At 44.5% G+C, this 21106-nt stretch overlaps 2 protein-coding genes and 1 long non-coding RNA gene across 7 annotated transcripts; 1 reads left to right on the plus strand and 2 right to left on the minus strand.

Annotated features, from left to right (window-relative positions):
- The first annotated feature begins 23 nt into the window (after nt 1-23).
- Nucleotides 24-8493, plus strand: LOC113003414. Of its 4 annotated transcripts, XR_003268457.2 has the most exons (4): nt 26-394; nt 3243-3547; nt 6322-6576; nt 7534-8493. It is a non-coding gene; the product is annotated as an uncharacterized LOC113003414 (long non-coding RNA). The 4 variants fall into 4 exon arrangements; XR_005574540.1 differs by lacking the exon at nt 7534-8493 and having other exon boundaries at nt 24-394; nt 6322-7176; XR_005574541.1 differs by lacking the exon at nt 7534-8493 and having other exon boundaries at nt 32-394; nt 6367-7176.
- LOC105200344 (metastasis-associated protein MTA3) lies at nt 1744-15013 on the minus strand. 2 transcript variants are annotated; one of them, XM_026132693.2, is made up of 12 exons: nt 13665-15013; nt 12402-12469; nt 12084-12177; nt 8763-8945; nt 6701-6946; nt 6350-6618; nt 6045-6233; nt 5539-5958; nt 4859-5453; nt 4244-4390; nt 3266-3527; nt 1744-2930 (listed from the first exon to the last, which is right to left on the minus strand). In XM_026132693.2, exons 1-12 carry the CDS (start codon nt 13777-13779, stop codon nt 2792-2794), a joined length of 2727 nt encoding a protein of 908 aa, XP_025988478.1. In that variant the 5' UTR covers nt 13780-15013; the 3' UTR covers nt 1744-2791. The 2 variants fall into 2 exon arrangements, with proteins under 2 accessions (XP_025988478.1, XP_011166137.1); XM_011167835.3 differs by lacking the exon at nt 8763-8945.
- A 1340-nt stretch (nt 15014-16353) lies between these two features.
- LOC105200345 lies at nt 16354-20183 on the minus strand. Its single transcript, XM_011167836.3, has 3 exons — nt 18805-20183; nt 17781-18596; nt 16354-17696 (listed from the first exon to the last, which is right to left on the minus strand). Exons 1-3 carry the CDS (start codon nt 19148-19150, stop codon nt 17662-17664), a joined length of 1197 nt encoding a protein of 398 aa, XP_011166138.1. The 5' UTR covers nt 19151-20183; the 3' UTR covers nt 16354-17661.
- Between the last annotated feature and the right edge of the window lie 923 nt (nt 20184-21106).

Below are 21106 nucleotides of genomic sequence, written 5' to 3' on the forward strand. Positions count from 1 at the left end.
CCGCTGCTACGCAGTTCCAGCAATCGGTCGGTACGTCGGTTGGGGGTTACGGGGGAAAGTCGTGGCGCGTCGCGGGGTCGCGGCGCATTTCAACTCGCATCCTCGTTGTCCCGTACGAGTTTTTGACGCGAGCGAGTGTTTCGAGATTTTCATGGAGTGTCGGAAGTGAAGTGAGTTGTCGGGCGTTCGTTTCAACATTCGTCGTCAGTCGGATGCGATGTATGGTGAGAAGTCGTGTCGCGTTTAATCGTGTTTTGCATCTTCTCCGCTGCCTCATATTCCGAGTTTCCGACACCAAGTGTGACGAATCGTCGTGAGGAGGATCTTGAATCTCGAGAATACGTTCGACAGCTGCGGCCAAGACGGAGCTGGACGGAACGACCAGCAGCGAACAGTAAGTCAATCTGTACTCCCTCGTATCTGTTGTTTATTCGTCTCTACACTCTTCGGTATTCACGCCTCGTCCTCATTTCGTTCGCGTAAATCGTCGGTACAGTGTGGCGAATCAGTCAATCGTACGGTTAGAATGATTTGAAATCATTTGAAATTCGTATACGCGCGTTTCCTTTACCAGATGTATCAATCAGTCGCGAGTGACGTGCTTTCCGAGATTTAACCTGTACATTGACATCGTAGTGTATGTCCACGTTGTAGAGGTAACGTCTCGAAAAATCGTATCAGGTAAAATCTAAATCGTAGTGGTCATAGCTATTTTCTCAGGCTTCCTTTTTTCTTTCTTACAATTTTCTCGCAAAATTTATCCTATCCTATTTTTTTGTGTGTACTTTTATTCTACAAAAAGATTTTGCGATTTATCAAATTAATTCGAAAATTAATTTGTTCTGTAATGTGATCGGTATTTAGAATTCTCTTAACCTCTATGTTCTCTTATCTATGTTCTCTTATCTCTCTATGTTATAAATTATTTATATTTTAATTATAAAATATCCAACTTAACATGTATATTTTGCAATAAATAATTAAAAATAAATGTCCAATAATTTATGTTGAATTTAACGTAATAAGGAGATAGAATTTTCAATGAAATAAGATTTTGCAGATTACTTTTACATTAAGTTATTCGCTTCAATTACATCAAAATTATACTTGAGACAGATAATAACCGGGTTCTAAATTATCGAGAACATAACGAAAACATGTCGATTTTTAATCGTTTGACGATTACACAGAAATAGACGTGTACTACTGAGGGTATTTGGAAAATGTCGTGTTATCAACCATCAGTCTAACTTTTCATTTTTTTTATCTCTTGAATTTGAATCTAATTGTTGATAATTAATGCTTTATTAACGCGCGCGTGATTCCCCAGGCCAAACATCAAGTTATGCATTTGATGGTTCATGAATGCTTAGATTTATCATACAAATGAACTTACCTACGTGATAAATAAGTACTTTGTAAGACAATTTTAACAGTTTTTCACTGTACATGAAAAAAAGATAACATCTTAATTTTTGACATGCAAAATACAGCAGAATTTAAACGCAATTCTGCAATTTGAAATTTATTTGCGAGATTGAGTATATGGTAAACGACAAAATAATCGTAGTCATTGTAGAAACAAAATTCGAAATTATTTCCGTTTCAGGATTAGGACAAGGTAGAGAATTATTGAAATAGTTAAACACGGAATTTCTTAATGTTGTCAATGTTGCGGTATCGTTCGCATGCAGTTTGAAGCTTTTAAAACAAGAATCAACGGTAGTTGAAATGATTAAGATATTTTTTCACTTATGCTTATGTTTATTTATTAATTTTTTAGACGGAAGTCATCAAACTTGAAAATTTAATAAAAATATTCACAATGAGCATTCCTTCTTTCTGTCTCCCATACACACTATAATTCATTCTCTCTCACACGATTACATATTCTCTCACGCGCACTCTTGTTTTCTTCCTTACGCATTCGCTTTCGATCAGACATTCGTCTCTGTTACCTACACGGCCGTAACATTCATTGTGTCCAGAAAATACAACACTCGAGTAACTAACTTCTGAAAAATATATGGTATAGTTTCTAAAGTATATTTAAAGTATAATTTTATACTTAAAAGTATACTACCTGTGCCAAATGTTATTCAAAAGTTGTATCACTGTTGTATTTCCTGTGCGCAATTATTTATGAGCTTATTCGTAGGTATCGGCCAATATTTTTTTTTATCGCTATTAAATTCGTACCGATCGTTTTCGGTACTTGGATGTGTCCATGTATATATTAAGAACGTGTATGTTTGTGTGATGTGTATCGCATATGTGTACGTGTACTTGTAGTGTTGCAAGGCTGTATGTGTCGGTGTTGTATGGCTATGTGTGTAATGTATATGTACATTCAATTATTAATAATTATTATTAATAACAACAATAATTAATACGGATAGAAAATGTTCACGTTGAATGACTTAGTTCGCTGAACATTAATTCTTCAGTAGTACTCCGTAAGTAGTGAAGTTGTTACAGTTCAACGATGTTCTCGATTGTTCAACATGCACGTTCGGTCAAGCGAGGCCATTTTTTTTTCTATTAACACGACTTGCTCAGCTTCCATGAGAAAGAAAAGAAATCCCTTCATGCGAAGCTACCAGGATCTTCCAGCTCTAAAATTTACGCTTTTGGTTGGTTCGATCCATCGGAGCTGCCGATGACGATACACGAAACTGTGATCTTCACTATGTACTTCACATGATTAAAGATTGCGTTACAGCGTCATGCCTCGCAATTAGTGAACCGACATACAATATCGTTCAATTGTATTCGTGCTGATTGTGCGGATTCAATCCAAGATAACGACCATATCGTCTTGGCGACCCGCTCTTTGGAGGTGAAGCGGATTCAGGGGGAGGGACATTCTGCGCCACGGTTTGCGCGCGGCTCTTCGTAATTCCACCGAGGCCAGGGTTCTTCTAGCTCTTCTGCAGTTCGATAAATTAAAAGAATTAAAATACATCCAAATACATGTGTCACTATATAATTGCAAATATTAATGAATTAAGATAAAGATTCTTGCACCAACATTTAAAAATATTATTAAGGTTCCGAGATGAAAAAAATTAAATTAGAGAAATGAGAGTAAACGAACCAATCATAAAGATATACATTTCTTTTTTACCATAATTTTCTTTCAAATCATTTTCATATAATTGCTAAATATTATAATTGGACAGAAACTAAAAACTTTTTACATGGATTATTCATCAAGATTGATTCATGCTTGTCTTCAATAGGTCCATCTGATTTTTATACTAACTTGATCTGTTCGGTGGCGCGGAAATAAACATCATCGGGTGCATCCATCCACGACATGACCTGTTTACGCGCGTTACTTCGAGATAGCGGTGGACCGTGAGGCAGCGTATGTGGATGAGAAGCTCTGCCGTTAAGAGGTGGTGCGAGAGGAAGAACTGCAGGTGCGGGATGTTCCAGCGCATGTTTCGGGTGCAACTGTTGCGGATGATGAGCTCTTTTCGTAGGTGGTCCGCTAGAAGGAAGCCCAGCGTTCAGGGCGATACCTAGAAAGGGAAAGACAAAGGTTCGTGATAATTGTATAAGATCTTTGAATTATCTTAATATAATTATATTTTCAAGACATTTGCAAGGCGTATTATTAAAATTAGTATCATACGGAAAATATGGTTTTTTAATTATAGAACATTTGTTCATGAAAACTTATTTCCTATGCAAGAATTGGTTATTGTTACCGTTAATCATAACAAAAAAAAAAAAACAAAAAAAAAAATCTCGCCTGTGTAAAATTTTTTCTTACCAAAATATGGATGAAGTACTGCGCATTAAGCCCAGATTTATTTTTGTATAGCCTAGATTAATTTTTGAATATAAAATTCACACTAATTACTTACAAATAGTCAAATTACATTCTTGAGAAAAATTGTGTATCCTCTTACATACACTATATAATAATCTTTATTTTACAACTTTTCACTTTCATCCCAATTCACATCTAATTAGTAAAAAAAAAAAAAAATCAAGGTTGATATTCATAGTTGATCCTTATTTCAAGAAGTAAATAAATCCGTCTGAAGTAATATATTATAAGTGCTAATACGATCTCGTTTTTTATTGGTCGTAAATCAATCAACTGTTTTAACATCCAATCTTGAAACAGTATTCAAGATGGTCTCAAATATAAGAATTTATTATGAATATCCGTCTTATACTCAGAATTGTAGTGCCTGATTGACAGCACAAATTGTATAATGAAACTTACCATCAGAACCATTGATTTCGTCGAATGGTCTTGGACGTTTCAGGATATTTTGCGGATTAGACATGACAGGTTGCGGATGAGGAGGCGTCAATGTGAGCCTATCCACTTCAGGCTTGTTTGGTACCCTCTCATACAAAAGACTGCCGTCTATAACGTTAATACTTTATATTATTAGATAATATACCATGTATCTATATAAAGCTAACCGACTCAATTATTTCTGTCTTTGTCAGTGATACAAATACTTGGTAGTGTAAATTCTTTCCGCTTCGTATAAAATTATTCCAAATAAGATAGAATATGGAAATATTTATATTTTACTATATATGCAGCATACATTATACCTATCGCATCATATTACAGTATATATATATATATAGGGAGTCAATTAAAATAATTAAAAGTATTAGATGGATAAAATAATATAATGAATAATATTTTAAATACAAACAATCGTTACGCTTGTTAACAATCTTATGTCAACTATTTTATTTCTTTATAAAAAACATGTCAAAGCTACCATCTCGTGGTATCTCGATTTATTTAATTATCTTATTATCCGATTATTTTCTGTTTTTAACGTTATCACACATAAAATAATTGCATGTTATGTACCCGGTGCCTTTGGTGGACGTGGAAATGAGACTCGATCGGGTTGTTTGCGTAGTGCCGGGGCAGTCAATGTCAGCCAATCCCAGTCGCCGGGCTGTCGAGGTGAAGGATGATCGCCCAGACGCGAGGCGATGTCGATCACTTGAGGACGCGACCGAGGCCGTACGGCACGAGCAAGCATACGTAATTCTGTAGGTGTCTTGGATGCCAGCTGGGTGTATAGCTGCCGCAACGGTGCGACATTCACCGGTTGATGGGGCGCTCGCGCGGCGTGACGTGTGCGCAATTGCATGAAGCACAGACGTCGCGCGGCGCGCACCACCAAGGGGGTGCGCAAGTAGAACGCGGATCGAGTCTTCATGACCGGCCGCGGCGATCCGCCGCCGCCACCGCCGCTTCCGGCGGCGCCGCGCATATCTACTCCGTGCGCGCTCGCGTAGTGACGGCTCAGATGAGCCTTCAGTTTAAATTCCTTGCCACAGGTGGGAATGTTACATCGATGCGGCCTATGCGCGCCGCCCATCCCCTTGCTCTCTTCGTCCGATCCGGCGCCGGTGCGTTTCCTCTCGAGATCGACGTCGTCTGCGCGTGACGGCATCTATTTGCGACAAAGAGAAAACGGCGTAAGGATATACATTATCATTACTGATCTTGCCTTGTCATTGAAGCAGTCCTATGCATACCTTGAGTCCTCCGTACTTCTTCCAATACGTCCAACAGGTTTGACAAACACGGTATTGCATGTTCTGTGGTCCCCAGGGATACCACTGTGGACTCTGGACGACTTGACAACTCTCGCATTTTCCACCGACTCCAACCATAAGTATCCCAGAATTGTCACCCACCATGCTGCCGTTACTATTACCGTTCAAAACACTGGTCGGCTTTCCGTTACTGTTGCTATTACTATTGCCCAGAGGTACAATCGTGGCGGTAGAAGGTGCGGTTGTTGACGCGGGAGTCTTGTTATAATTTGGTATGTAAACTTGCTTCAGCTTACTCTCTGCCTCTACTGCTTTCACTCTTTTTTGCTGGACATATCGATCCGTCGTTTTCCACATGTAATAATATTCGATTACATTCTTCAGTGTTTTCCACGGTAACTGGAAGATGTAAAAAAAACGCATGTTAATAAATCTGCTAAAATAATTGCGTTCCTATTCATCCGTGTGTGCTAACGTATGCTTACAAAGTCCGCTCGTATATCCGCGAAGTCCTTTCCGTATTTCTCTAGCGCCTCTTCGAACAAATTCGCCTCGGACGCGCTCCATTCTTCCATCTCGTCTCGGCACAACACGGGGCCGGTACTAGGTACTAGAGACGCTAAGGCATTCGATAAGTCATAGGTGTGCAGATGCAACGTATCCATTGCATGGAACTGCAATGCAATTGACAATATTTAATAAAATGACAATACCCTCTCTAAAAAAATATCAATTTATCTTTCAATTTATGTTTATCCATAGAACTTGCGTCAAATGGAACGTCTCTCACCAGAGTAATGTCTCTAGATGCGGCAGCTGCGGACATATGCAAGGAGGGCTGCTTAACGGAGGACGAACAATCTAAGGCTCTCGCGAAGGTGCCTACTGATCTGCTAACAACAAGGAATTGATCGATCTGACGATCTGTCAAATTGTGTCTCGGAGTCCAAACCAAACTCTCTAAATCTTGTAACCTGCGAGAATCCGCCTCTCTCTCGGCGGGCGTCAGTACTGCTGGTATGTCTGTCGCTTGATATCTATTACCTACTCTAATTTCGCCTACAAAGTGAACAGATTGATACAATTTCGTTCATTTCTCTTTGTTACATGCGTAATAGAAAAGTGTACCTTGATATCTTACCTTTGTCAGCAAGCAAAGTACGTTGAGCAGGATCAAATACTAAGCAATAAAAAAATGAATCTTCCTTGTTTAGGTAGCTCGTTAAGGATTCGGTTTCATTCAATAACGTAACGCAGCACTTGCCCCTAATGTGCGTAGCAGGCAAGGTCTCCACTTGTCGTGATAAAAACAGTTCCCTGTGTTTCATTTGATGACGTTGCTTAGAACTTAATTCCGTTACTCCCCCAGAAACACCTTCTTCCATCCCTATACATGATGAAAAGTAGCAAAATAATATTTGTGTCGTGTATCTCAAGATAGGATATTATTTTATATAAATCAATATAAGTTTAAACAGAATCGACAATGAAGAAGTTAAAAAAGCTGAAAAATCATATATTGAACAAAATAACACGTTAACTTTCTAAGCAAATAATCTTCAAACTTCTGTAAATTGTCACATTTTACTTTTTATTAATTAATTAATTAAAAAAGCAGTCATATCGCTATAGAAGAAAGAGATCATTTTTTAAAGAACATGCAGAAGAGAAGTGCAATAACGATAGGACATTAGGACCTAATATATCGAGTATAAATATAAAGGACGCGAGGAAATGGAATGCTTAAATTTTCGTACTTGAAAATCTAACCATGAAACAATTTTCATTTTTTGTCGTTTGTACTTTTAACTAATAATCTTAATAATTTTTGTAAGAAAATTTGACATTAATTTGCTAACGAGTGGAAGTTGATTTACACGATGTCTTGCAGCTTTCGGTTAACCCGAGACTAACATGTCCTGCAGTAGCACTATCTTTTTAATTAATCTCTTACTCGTCTCATCTATTTCGCAGGAAGTTAAAGTAATGAAGTAAATGAAAGGCAGGGGACACGGCAGAATCAATGAAAACTCGACCACGATACTGAACCAAAAAGAGAAACATCAGCAAGAGCGGGGCAACATAAAGGCAAACGAAGTAATAATTACAAGGCAAAAACAATAATCTGCAACGGAAAGATATTTAACTGTCGAGGTAAAAAAAATTATGTCGTTTAGAGAAACCTCAGATTACTAAAGTGTCATCATATGATGCGGCGGGATTTTTATTTTACGAATGTGAACGATAGATGAATGACGATGAAGGTGTATGACGGCGACGAGTAGATTCGAGAATTGCACGACGATAAACCGGAAAGGGAATCTCGAGAAAATATTTAAAGTTGAACAGGATCAAGATCCCGGCGATTAAGATGTTCGAAAGAATCCGCCGTTCTAAATATACGATGTTAAAATCTTAAATACGAAAAGTCAATAATACTGAGCGAGATATTTATATGAATGATTATGAATGCATGTGAATGAATGATTTGTACGGGCACTTTGGTGGCAAAAGTCATCGAACCCCTCGTCAATCAGCTTAAAAGAAAATGGATTCGATTGCACCCGATTTACTGTCTCTTCGGCCTTACAGTGAAAATTGCCTTAATTCGCGACATACACCAAGATTACAAAGAATTTTAGTAATCCCGCCGCTAATCAATAGCCTTGAATCGTCATTGGCTTCTCTATAGGACTAATGAGATAATCAAAAGATGCAGATTGTTTGCCGTTTACCGACGAATCCACTAAACGCTTTCGAGCAAAAACAGTATATAATATCAATTTTAATTTTACTAATAACATGTAAAAACGATGACTTTTATAATTCAATATATAACTATCTTGCGTGTGTCCATGCCTATCATAAGTAAATCATTTGTTTTAACAACGATCTTATAGAATTATAAATAAAAATATATTAAAGTATTAAAAACGCCTGCTGTACTGTCGAAGCTGAGACCGTTTAAAATATTCAGACATGACAGAAATAAGATAAAATCATGCTCACAAGTCGGCAGCTATATTACTCAATGAAAAATATGAATGCTCAATGATAAAATTTTATACGCAACGGAACATTGTACATAGACGAAAACAAGCATACGCGTTCCTCACAATTGCTATTTCGCAGGCGCAAAAGACAAAACGAAAAAATTAGATTGATCGGTAATGGTCATCTTTTGATCGTCTACTCTCACTCACCATGGGGCTCTTGGGCCTCCGATAATGGGGCCTTCAGCCAGCCCCCTTTCCCGCCCCCTTTGATCATCACTTTGGGCCCGATACCATCTTTATTAGTCATTTCCTTAGTAGTGTCGGGATTCTCGAGTTTCTGATTCTGTGTACTCGCAGGGGATTCTGACCTCTGCTGCTCCGCGCTTGCCACTGGAATTTTCATTACAAGAAACCCACGTATTTCTCTACGTATTTTCTCGTTTTCCCAATCTTGTACGCAACAGACGCAGGAAGATACGTATGACTGTGCTAAGCGCAAAATCTCATCTTACAGCCCTTACGAAATTCTACCGAGTCGTCCACCTTACGCTCCTTACGCTTTTCTATCCTATCGATTCGTACACCAGCAAGACCGACATCCGTCGTCGCGTTGTCCGGCTCGTCAACCGCAATTCATGATTGCGCAATTGCGTTACGTGCGATTCGCGATCCTGATTATCTCGGCCAATTCCATCCGCGATTCTATTTACCATTCATAGCTCCACGTCGTATTTTCATTCGTGCGATGTACGAGATCAATACCTCCGCTACGTTGACCGTTCCTCCGCGAAAGCTTGGATCAAAGTATCACCTTCGGCCTCGACTTCCTCATTTTCGAGTTTTCGCGAACAGGTGTGTGTATGTGTGTGTGTGTGTGTATGTGCGTGAAACACGACAAAGGCAGGTATCGCGCGTAATTAGCGCCCGTGCATTTTCGCGTGGTGTCCGAGTACCGCGATATCATCGGTGCTGCTTCCTCCTCGCGCTTGGAAAAAGCGCGCGCGGAACAAGAGGCGGCGAATAATCGTCCGCGCGGCGTTTTTGCACCCCACGCGATCGACCGGCGACCGCGAGGCGTCGCGGAACGAGGTAAAAATTCATTACGGCCAGCCGGACTCTCTCGTCTCTACCGTCTAATTAGCCGCTGATCCGTACGCGAGCGTTCCACCGGCCGGCGCAGCACGGCGGCGTGAGCACCGGCCGAAACCGATTTCTCCGTGAAGCCCTTTTCCTTCAAAGCCCCCCTTCCGTTCCCCGCTCGCAGTCACACGCGGACACACCCGGATGCGATAGCGCCCGTGGTGCGTGTGTATCGACTTCCGCGAAAGACAAAGGAGAAATGTATACTTTTTTTTTTTTTTTACGAAAATTCGAGGTACCTCGGAGGAGGAAGATAGAGAGAGAGAGAAAGTGCGGGAGAATACGACGAAAAGGGGAGAGAACCCAATTCGGAGCAAATACCGCTGGACGAACGCATATACATAGACGACGAGGCCGTTACATACATACACACATACACACACGCATGTAAATGTATATATAGATACATACACACACTCAAACAAAAAGAGAGAGAGAGAGAGAGAGAAACGTGTACATATACATGGGGCGCGAAAGAAGAGGAGGAGAAGAGGAAGAGAAGGAGAGGAAGAAGGGCAGGGGTGATGGGGGGAGTTTGGCGAGAGGCAAGGGGGACGAACGTACGGGGGAGAGTGGTAGCAAATGCTTAAAACGAAGATGGCTAGTGGGGCCCACCATTTTCGCCCGGGCACACACGTACACATGTGTCGGTGTGCGCGTCGGTGTGGGCAATACACGTAACATATACCCAAGCAACCCCTGCGTCAGCCATCCATTTAGTTGAGGGTGGTGGGTGGACCGGGTGGGTGTAGGGAGAAAAAGGGGGAGGAGGAGGAGGAGGAGGAGGAGGAGGAGGAGGAGGAGGAGGAGGTGGTGGAGGAGGAGGAGGAGGAGGGCCGGGAGGTAGATGGAGATGGAGGAGGATGAGGAGGTGGAAAAGGGGGACGTGCACCAGCGTCCCCCCTTCGTCCCCCCCCATTCCCCCCCAGGCAGATCGATACAACCCCCGTCTCCCACAACCCGCCCAACCACCCCCGCAACTTTACTTATTATACATTCCCACCCCAAATCCCCGCGTCTCATTATCTTTGTCATTGCGAAGGAAAAATCGAGAAAGCCCCGGGATAACGCGTAACTCTACGCGCGGCGCGACGCGACGAACGAAACAGAAATGCGTGCGTGCGTGCGTGCATGCGTGCGTACGTGCAAGCACCTGCGTGTACGCGTATGTATGTACGTTGCGCGTCTCCTGGAAACGCAATTTTTTTTTCCAGTCTTTGAAGAACGTATTGATATCGGACGAGAATCATTTCGCATCGAAGATCAGCCACGCGCGAAGCGCGTTCGTATCTCGGGATCGCGCGCGAGATCTCCCGGAAAGCATCTCCTCCGGGATCGATCGATCTAATAGAGGAATGTGAGAGCAGGATTTTTCGGAACATTTTCCCTCTAATGGAAAATACATTTTCGCGGATTCTCGTCGCAACAGATCCTGCGAATCGAAGCAAGCTTCCCCCGATTACAACCGTGTTACACGGCGACGATCGCGCAAAGGTAGTGACGCCTCGCGACTCTTCCCGCTCTGTGTTCCCGAGTCGTGTTACACGGTACAGCACACATACACACATACAAACACACGTACACAGATGTGCGCGGTGTCGCACGCGCTCTCCCCCTTTCCCCCGATATCTCTCGAATTTTCGTACCGCCTGTATCGCGAGAGGTGTCTCTCGTCAATAATGATTGCCAAAGCGGAGAAAATCGATACCGCCTGGAAATTGCGGACAGAATCTTCCGTGCTGGGAGATGAAACCGTCGCTCGCGGATGAAATTTTCCTCACCTATGAACGGTTATCGATCTGCCGTACGCGCCGGCGAGCGTTAAAACTGACTCGTCCTTCTCGTACTTTATGGTAATTCAGCGCCTCGCTCTTGTGTCGTCGCCGTCGCGTTTTGCATACGCTCGAAAACCGCGATTTCGTCAGACCGAGCGGCGAGCGGCGAGCGGCGAGCGGCGAGTGGATAGCGGATAGTGTCGCGCCAAGAGAGGTAGATCTACGAAGGGATACACGCGCGCGCGTGAAACTCGCTCCTTAATTCTCCTTCACGTTGTCGTCGTCGTCATCGTCGTCGTTACCAACGAAAGCAGGCATTCGTGCGTTGTTAGTAATACGTTAGTATACAATTCGAAAACCCGGGAGATTGTTACAGGACGCTCATCACGTTACAGATCCTCTCTCAAGGAAGCGAAGGTTTTTAGCTTACGTCTAGAAAGAGGGAAGTATTACTTTCCTTGTAACATGGAAAACGTGCGTGAAGCGGACGTAGAGAGAAAAATCGGAATGATCTCTATACTAACGTGAGACTCTCTCGGACAACATGGTCTTCCCACACCTTTACAAATATTTACGATAATACGGCAGTTCGCGCGCATGGTGTGCTACTTACATTGATGTTTGTCTGCCAGCATGACTAAGGTAGACGGCAAATCCCTCCGCCTGAAGAAACACATGACTTTTGCTTCCACATTCCCGTTCGCGGTCTGGAAAAAAAAGAAAAAAACAGGAACTGGAAAGGTTAACGAATTTCATGTTTCGAGCGCCGTTACCGCCCGGCGACCCGGCTACGCACATATACATACGTATCTGCGTATAATTAGGATGATTTCAATATATTCAGATGCAAAAGAGGTATTTATACCAATACAAATAGAATCCTCATTAGAATTTCTCGCTAAAACGCAAAGGCGCCGCGTCGATTCCTTACCTTATTTAATTCTTCTATCCTCCTAATCTGATACGGCGACGAGGTGGCAGTCTCGAAATACACGTAATCTAAAAAAAAAAACAAAAAAGAATAGCAATGGCAGTAACAATTTTACAGAAAAGAAGTGAAAGCGCGTAGAAACTATAAATCATTCTTCTTCCCCAATGAACTTTGATTGCCTCACCTAACGTAGGCGATTCTCTTCTTTTGAGAATCTCAGGGACAAAGGTAATGTTTTTCTCTAGGAAAATTTGAGGGACAAGGGTAGTGATTTTTCTTGAAAATCTGAGAAACACATTATATATCTTTTGTTTGGCAACAAAAAGGGAAAATGACCAAGATCTTTCCGAAAGTTCTGATTTACTTGAGGAAATTCAAGTGACCAAAAGAGATTCGGGGAGATTTCGATCGGGTCCTGCTCGCGATATAAAAGGGAAGGAAAAGGAAGGGGTGGAAGGGGAGAAGTAAAAACGTTCTTTCGTCGCCGAGAGATCTAGTGCGCGGCACCTCGTGCACGACGCATCGATACAACGGACAGCGCCGGCTCCAGGCGGTAATCGCCAGGATCCAATTTTGATCCGCGAGATTTGTCGCGCAAGAAATTAGCGTGACCTGGACGTGAGAGAAAGAGAGGATGGTTGTGCGGGTGCGCGGGGCGAGGAAAGTGACGAACGAAGGGCAGGAGGAAACACGGGGAACAGGGAAGAGAGAGTTACAGAGAGAGAGAGAGAGGGGGGGGGGGAGGAGGAAGAATGGAGGAGTCGGCGAGCAGGGGGAGAGGAAAAGCCGGAGCGTAGGTATAGAGAACGTTACCGAAGGGGAAAGAGCGGCAAGGGGGCTGACGGGGGGTGGCGGAGAGTACGAGGGAGATCCAGATGAAGAGTGGAAAGAAGAGAGGGCGCGCGGGGAGCGGGGGCGAGCGGTAAAAGCGGGAGGGGAAGGGGGAAGAACGCGCCGCGCGCGGAGAGTTCGGGGGACGCCATTGCGATGCCATTTGCAAACATTAATTTCTCGGAGTTAATTAAAGCCGCTATCTCTTTCTCTCCTCCCTTCGTCTCCCTCGCTCTCTATCTGTCTCTATCTATCTATCTATCTCCGTCCTTCTCGAATTCGACGACGAGAAGGACGACGACGTGAACGTAGAGAGATCGTCGACGTCGCGACATCCGTCGTAACGGCGCGCCGCGCCGCGACGTCTCTCTCCACGTCTCCTCGTCTCTCGGGGGATAACGCGACCGTGGAATGCATGTGGTTATACTTTACCTCCCACCCGATACATGTTGGCCGTCATGTTGTTGGCGTCCTGCGTGGACCCGAGAGCGAAATTGGCGTTCTCGTGGTTACCGTGGCCCTCGTGGTATTCGGCCGGCATCGGCATCAAGACTTCGTCGTCCTCCGCAACGTGTGTTACAATCCCGCGGTCGCTGCCGCCGATCGCGGCACTCGCACTTCTCTCTCTCTCTCTCTCTTTCTCTCTCCCTCCCTCGTCCAATTAACTGTCTTTCTCGCGCGCGTGCTCTGTCTCTCTTTCTCTCTCTGGCAGTTTCCCCGCGTAATCGCTGTCTTTCTCTCTCACTCGTCACCTGAATGGTACGGCGATCAACACTTTGCGACACAGTCACTCCATCGTGTTTGTTTGCCCATCGTCGATCCGCTACTAAACTTTCGTTCCCGTCTGCCTCGCCGCCTGTGCGTCCTCTGTCCGTTCTCTGGGGAGGAGGGGAGGGGGGAGGTTTTCGCTCTTTCTATTGCCCTATCTCCGTCCTCCGTTCCGTTTCTCCCTCTTGCCGCTCTTTCTCTTTCTCTCCTTTCTTCCTTCCCTCCCTCCCGCCTGCCTACCGGGGATTCGCACGGTCGCTACCTGTGTGTCTCTCCGTCCTCCGTCTCTGTCTCTCTCGCGCGCGCCGGAGTACTATGTGCGTGCCGCCGCTGCTGCTGCCGCTACCGCCGTCGCCGTCGCCGTCACCGCCACCGCCACCGCTCACTGCCGTCGAACTGTTATTCACAACACTCAGATATAACGCTATTCCGCTGTTCCGTTCGACTCGTTCCGTTTTCAACCAACGCGACACGCTACCCAACGACGGACGGACGGACGAACGAGTGAGCGAGCGAGCGAGCGAGCGTGGTGCGTGCGAGAGCGGATACACACGCAGAGCACAGCACACCGGGAGGGCGGGAAATCTCCCGTACGGTTGCGACGATTCACCGATCGCACTAACTCACTCGTGTCCTCTCGATACCGCGACAATAACGATGACGACGACGCGAGGACTAGCAACGTCGACGGCGGCCACCGCTGCTGCCTCCGCTCGTACCACCGAGACCGACACCGAGGCCCGCCATTTTCGTGTCGGCGAGCGCGAGTCGCTAACGCGGACACCGCTAAGCTTGCGCGCCGCCGGAGTGCTCCGCCACCCGACGACCGAACGAAATTCGAACCGAGACACCCCACGCACACCCTTTCGAGTCCGCTCCGGCGACGAAAATCACACTACCGTTCACTCTCGTGCGGCCTTCTGTCTCTCTCTCTCTCTCTCTCTCTCTCTCTCGCGTCCAGCCGCCGCGTCGCGTTCACGTCTCTCTCGGCGATCACCACTCCGCTCCGCTCGCTCGCGCCTCTGCGAGTCTCCGCGAAAAGCCAACGTACTCCACACAGCCCGAATAACGGAGAAATAACCGATGGCGAAAGTGCCGAACGCAGGGGGAGGGACGCGCGAGCGCCGTCTTGCGGCAGCGCTACGAGTCACGGACGATCGCGCGCGAAACGAGTCTGGTTACTTTCTTTCATCGATGCTTGGACGGCAACTAATGATTGGTCCAATTTTTCTGTCGTCTCGCGCGACCTTTCAATTTTCTAAATTTTCATTTTCGATTAATTTACATGACAAATAAATATTTCAACAATTCTATTAACACTAAATTTTTGTAACGCTATCAAATATAGTTTTCAATAACTCTTATTAAGCCGAACACTTTGATGTGTACACTATATCCATTATACCAAGGAAATTAAACGATTTAAATGGATAAGATCTATTCGTGTTGTTTGCGCTACTTGCACTCATCTTCTTTCTCTCTCTCTCTCTCTGCAACGCTTAAATATATATTTATCTCGTTTCAAGTGTAAATTTTTAGAAAGTTTAAGCAACATACCGTTTGTTTTCTGTTCCTGAACTCTCTAAATAAGTGTACACTTAAAATGAAATAGATAGATGTTTCAAAGTTAGCGAAAGCAAGAAGGAACGTTCCAGTGCAGTCTAGTGCAGGAATAGAAAACAAGCCTATGAATTTAAGTATGCACTCTTGTGCACATTTGTAACAGCCAATAAGAAATTGATGCCAAATACCACCATCTTGTCGCGGCAATTTCAATTTTATGTTATATTAATATTTTTACTAGGACAAGCAGGGCGTGCGTGCGAGGCGGTGTATAGATTTTATTTTCTCTTGTTATGTATTTGATAAACATTCACTTTTATTAATATTGAAAAAAAAATATTTAAATAACAATCAAAAAATCTCAAGATTGCTTTTTACAATTTTTTCTCTCGTTATATAAGTGCTTACATAATATCCTTTTTGCTCGCAGAGTTTAAAATGTTTATTATCTCTAACCTTTCAGAGAAAAAATTAGCCGATCTTTATTCTAAAACAAAAGTGTTTAAAATTAAAGGCGCTGATTTTGAACAGCGCAACACATTACATCGCTATTCTAATTACGCTATTATAGATATATACAGTATTGCTACAAAAATAATCGGAACGCTCGTCAGTTGTTTAAATTTTCAAGTACTTGTTGCGAATATAATGAGCAAGTAATATAATTAACATCGTAAATAATAAATAAAATTACGAACAATTTCTGAAACATCCATTGGAATTATCGCTAAAAAGGGAGAATATTTTAGGTTCCTTGGTGAGCTTGTAGTAAATGAAATGATGTTTGTTGTAGTATATGAAATATTTATATTTATGAAATTAGTCTTTTTCTATACAATTGCTAATGCGCAGTCACATATTTCTCCATTTTGTCAGAATCGCTAAAAGAGAATCGCGTACGCGTTGAACGATTAAAATAAAAATATTTGTAGAACCTGTGCGAGCTTGCCTTGCTTTCTCGTGAAATGTTTTGTCGATGCGCCTGACTAATAATAAATAGAGCAACGAATAAATGTCGATTTGATGAAAATACATGTAACACAAAGATATATTTATTATATACATAATATATAGTGCCTCCTTTTATAATAATACACATCCGCATGAACTCCGTTCATAATTTAATTTCATGGAATTTCGTTAATTATCTGTAAGGCACACCCCACGGTCGTTACCAAAGTAATTTTGTGTCTTCTCTCGTATTTTGCGTTATATATATATTTATATATATAATATCATATAAATAACTGTATACCATTGTTGGATATATTCTATTAGAGCCTAAATTTATTATGCATTTCTATCTTTAAGAATAATTAATACGCTAGAGATATAGAGGCAATAATCTGTTCTGTACATAATCCTATGTCTTTCTTATCGATTTCTTTAGGATAATGTAGCATTTTTTTTTCATTAATGATAATAATGACAGTAACGTTATAATAAGAATAGCGGAAAATGCATAAATGAGATGCACAGGATGAGACCTGCTCGTGCACAGGTTTACGCGTGTGCTCACCCGTCTTTGTCGCGATATATAAAATATGAGTAGCAATGTCGAAAATAAAAACATATCGAATGACTCGTTCGATACTGATATAATCCCATGTTGTTGCATGGGTTTACGATCGTTTTAAATAATTAAAAAAAAAAACGCGCACCGATTTTTTTTACTTTTTCCCTTTCTATACGATTTTACTCACAGATCGCGTACGATGAAAATATGTGTAACATGTACACATTTACAGTTGCATTTTTTTATCTATAACGTTTTTGTATATTACCACTCACGATTTTCTCTCTTTTTTTAATCTTGCGTGTAATATTAATATAAAATACTATGCCGCTCGATTGACAAATTTATGCATTTGTATGTACAAGTATAGCTCTCCCAAAATCCAACTGTCTGGCTTCATCGTTTATCTGTCTCTTCTCTTTTTCTCTCTCTCTCTCTCTCTCTCTCTCTCTCTATGTACTAAGATACTATTGTTTTATGAATAAAAAAATACTAATATATATCGCATTGTCGTTGCACGGGCAGTGTTTGCGTAGTGTTTTATCCACTCATAAGGCACCAACTCTATTGGGATCCTGAGATTCAACCCGCATGCTTCGACAGATTCAGAGGCATATCTGCAAACGAAAGATATAGAGTCATTAGCATACATCTTGAAACATTTTATTCATCTTATTTATGATATATAAATGAACGCATACCTGAAGGAGGTGTGAGAGTTTGTTCCCTGTAGTCTTTGTAATGTGGAGACGATGGATGAGAATGCGGCGATGCGTACAATTGCATAGGAGGCGGATAGTGGACGGGAGACGGATAATGAGGCGCCATCCATAGAGGCGCCCTGTACGGTCCAGGTGGCAACATCGGTATCCCGTAGAGCGGATGATGAACGGATGTATTGCTGGATCCGATGTAAGGGTCGATTCGTACCCTCGGATAGGCGTTGGTCGACGATGAGTATTTCACAGGCTGCCGATCGTCCGGCTTCAGCAGTGTCCTCAAGAAACCTGGCTCGGGACTAGGCTTGTCCTCTCCCAGGATACTGGTTATACTGTACGATGACACTTGCTTCGCGGAGGGAGGAGTCGGTGGCGCACTCGTCGTGCAAACCGGCTGCGGAGTGGCTCGTCTCTTGGACGCCTGATCCTCCAGCGAGACTCTCTCCAGCTCTCGCAGTATGCGTTTGCGAGGCGACACGACATTAGGATCCAGTAGGCGCGCCAGTTTATCGATGATCAGACTCAAAACCTTGCCCGACGACGACGTACCATTCAGTTTCCGCGACGCTCTCGTCGAATGGGCCGTCGTTAATTCCGGAACTGAGGCCGCGGTCGTCGAGTCTAATGGGCGCCTTCGTTTCCTCGCTATCAAGCGAAGATGCGCGCATAAACGAGTCTTCGGATTTCGACGATAATAAAAATTGAATTCCGTAGTTATCCTGCGTCGAGGGTGGGTCTGCTTCCAGCAGTGATCTCTCTGCCAAGGACTGGATTGGACCGACGAATTGTCGTCGGAAACTAAGGGCAGAATAAAGTATACATGTTACATATGAATTATTTGAATTAATTATACCATTTGTTTTTGTTTACAACAATAATGCAAACTAAAATAGGTCTTAGAAACAATAATTACAAATCTATTTTTGGCAATATAATAAGTACGAGCAAAAGAAATTCGAATATTAAAATAAAAAAGCTCTATACATCTACGCTTCCTTTGACCCACCACTGAGAGAAGTAGAGCTCTCCTGTCGATTCGGGATGGTGCTCGCGGGCGGCCAAAAGGTCTTCTTTGGTACGGGAAACCACGTAGTCTTTTCTCCATCCCTGCGATGAGACAGTTCCAGGATAAACTTTCCATCTTTGAAGAATTTCAAGCGACCTCCAGGATTTGGCAGCAGATTGCCGTCGTTACGTTGCGCCTCGGGATGATGAGTCGGCTGGGGACTTGAATTTTTACCATTTGCCTTGGCGAGGGTCGGGTGCAATGTAGGTGGATCACGCGAGCACATCTCTGTCGTGCCCCTCACGTGACCTGCGTGAGCATGACATTCTGCTGACTTCTCGCGCATGCTGACACTTTACCGGTACCCATTTTCCTCCGCTGGACCTCTCATACTTGGACCATTCAACGTATGACACAGCAGGATAACAGAATTCGTTGACTTTCTCTCAGAGAATTAAACTGGAAACGTCGCGGCGTTCGGGCTCGACAGCGACGAGGAACATGCTCGTACCCCGGAAATCTCCTTTCTCTATCCTTGGACAAAAGGGGGAGCTGCAATTTACAAAGTCTGAGGCACGTGTGTCGCGCGGACAGGCGATTAAAACTCATGCCACTCGGGCGAGACGTCGGGAGCACACAGAAGTCATGACTCGCGGGCGATCATGATGGCTGACAGACACACGCACGCAGCAAGTATCGTGGCCGTTCTTATTCCCTGGCGAGGCACGCGGGAGGCAGAAGCGCGTGACCGATCCGTCGTTGGCTCGGTCGCGGTGTCATCGTACCAGCGGAGTCACCAGCGCGCGGGCAGCTTCAGCAGCAGCAGAAGCAGCAGCAGCAGCGTCAAATGCTCCAGACGGAGGGACGACATATTTCATTCCCTTTTTTTTTCCTTGCATTCAGAAAACACAACGTGCGCGTGCGGCAACGATCGACGCCGGGTCACTCTCCTCGGGGACGACGAGTCGCGACGTCTGGAGCGTCGAGCGGCACGCGCGGATTGGTATCAGTTCGATCGCGACGACTCGTAGCACTCGCGATGGGACGCACGGAGAAATCCGGTGTGCGTGAGTATTGGCGGTCGCCAGACAGACACCCACCCACCCACGCACGCATGCACGCACGCACGCACGCACGCACGCACGCCCGCACTACCGCCTTCCGCTTCTGCTGCTGCTGCTGCTGCTGCTGTTGCTGCTGCTGCTGGGCTACTCCACCGCCGGAGCACGACGCATCATCCTGGTGAACATCCGCGAGGACGGGCGTCCCGAGCTCCCGCGATCCGCACGCCCGAGACCACCTCGCGCAGCCTGCGGGATGGTACGGCGAGGAGCAGCAGTCCGCGGCGGTGGAAAACACCGCACGGCCGCGACACATGTGTTTCACTACACCCCGCGCAACAATTCGCGCGTCCGTTGCCCGGCACGGGCCCCCGCTGGTCTGCTGTTCACTGGAGCACGCGAATTGTACAACGCCAGCCGTCCCAGCCGTTCGCGTTTCGCTCTCGCTCGATCCTCTCTCGGTCCCCGTGTCGTCCGCGGTGAGAGGGGGGAAAAAAGAGCGTGCAAGTACTCCGATCACCTCCTTGAGTCGACGGTGTCGACCCTTCTCGTCGACAACACTGGTGGCGGTGGCGGTTCGCGTTCCACGCGTTCCAAGTTTCTCAACTTATCCTCCTCCTCCCCCCGGTCCCTTCCTCCTCCATCTCGCCTCATAGGCGATCTTCTTCGCGATTTTTACGAGTCGTGTCCAACTCGACCCGGAATCGCAGCTTATTTTCATTCCTTCGCGTGAAATCGCGGCGTCTCTCCCTCGGGAAAAATCGAATCCACGAGCTCTCTCCATCTCTCTCTTCCGCTCCTTCCCCTCTGCCCTCCTAGGCGAAATGCTCGCGTTTCGTCTCGTTTATGTCAAATCGCGGAATATTCCGCACGTTCCGCTCGTCCGACTCCTACCCCGAGGCGCAAATAGGAATGCGCGCGAAATTCGTATCGGTGCGTTCGCGAGTCGCGACGCCTCTTCCTCGTATTTTTCTTTTTTTTTCTCTTCCCGAACGCTGTTAATTAGCATGGCTTCGGGGACGAACTTGCTGGAAGAGTTTTTCTGCCGTGGAGATGTTTCTACAAAAAGGCCTGTCTATCTCCAAACATATTGTCTCAATATAATTGCGCTAGTCTATAGATATGTGCAACCTATTTCTTCGCAATGTTTGTAGAAAAACATTCATCTTTTCAGGAGGATGTTTTGGGCGGCCATTGCTTCCTCTGAGTGCCATAGATTAACCATTCGAAATGGCGAATGT

This window comes from Solenopsis invicta, chromosome 4, assembly GCF_016802725.1.
Source record: "Solenopsis invicta isolate M01_SB chromosome 4, UNIL_Sinv_3.0, whole genome shotgun sequence".
Taxonomy (NCBI): Eukaryota; Metazoa; Arthropoda; class Insecta; order Hymenoptera; family Formicidae; genus Solenopsis; species Solenopsis invicta.

What these genes read in the sequence shown, in the direction of transcription:
- LOC105200344 (XM_026132693.2), bottom strand. Translation starts at nt 13,779, where the DNA reads ATGCCGATGCCGGCCGAATACCACGAGGGCCACGGTAACCACGAGAAC. An exon ending in ACGTCCACCAAAGGCACCGG is followed by an intron (nt 4,391 to 4,858) that starts GTACATAACATG and finishes TTAACGTTATAG; the next exon opens with ACGGCAGTCTTTTGTATGAG. An exon ending in CGCGCCACCGAACAGATCAA is followed by an intron (nt 2,931 to 3,265) that starts GTTAGTATAAAA and finishes ATCGAACTGCAG; the next exon opens with AAGAGCTAGAAGAACCCTGG.
- LOC105200345 (XM_011167836.3), bottom strand. Translation starts at nt 19,150, where the DNA reads ATGCGCGAGAAGTCAGCAGAATGTCATGCTCACGCAGGTCACGTGAGG. An exon ending in GAGCTCTACTTCTCTCAGTG is followed by an intron (nt 18,597 to 18,804) that starts GTGGGTCAAAGG and finishes TTCTGCCCTTAG; the next exon opens with TTTCCGACGACAATTCGTCG. An exon ending in AACTCTCACACCTCCTTCAG is followed by an intron (nt 17,697 to 17,780) that starts GTATGCGTTCAT and finishes TTTCGTTTGCAG; the next exon opens with ATATGCCTCTGAATCTGTCG.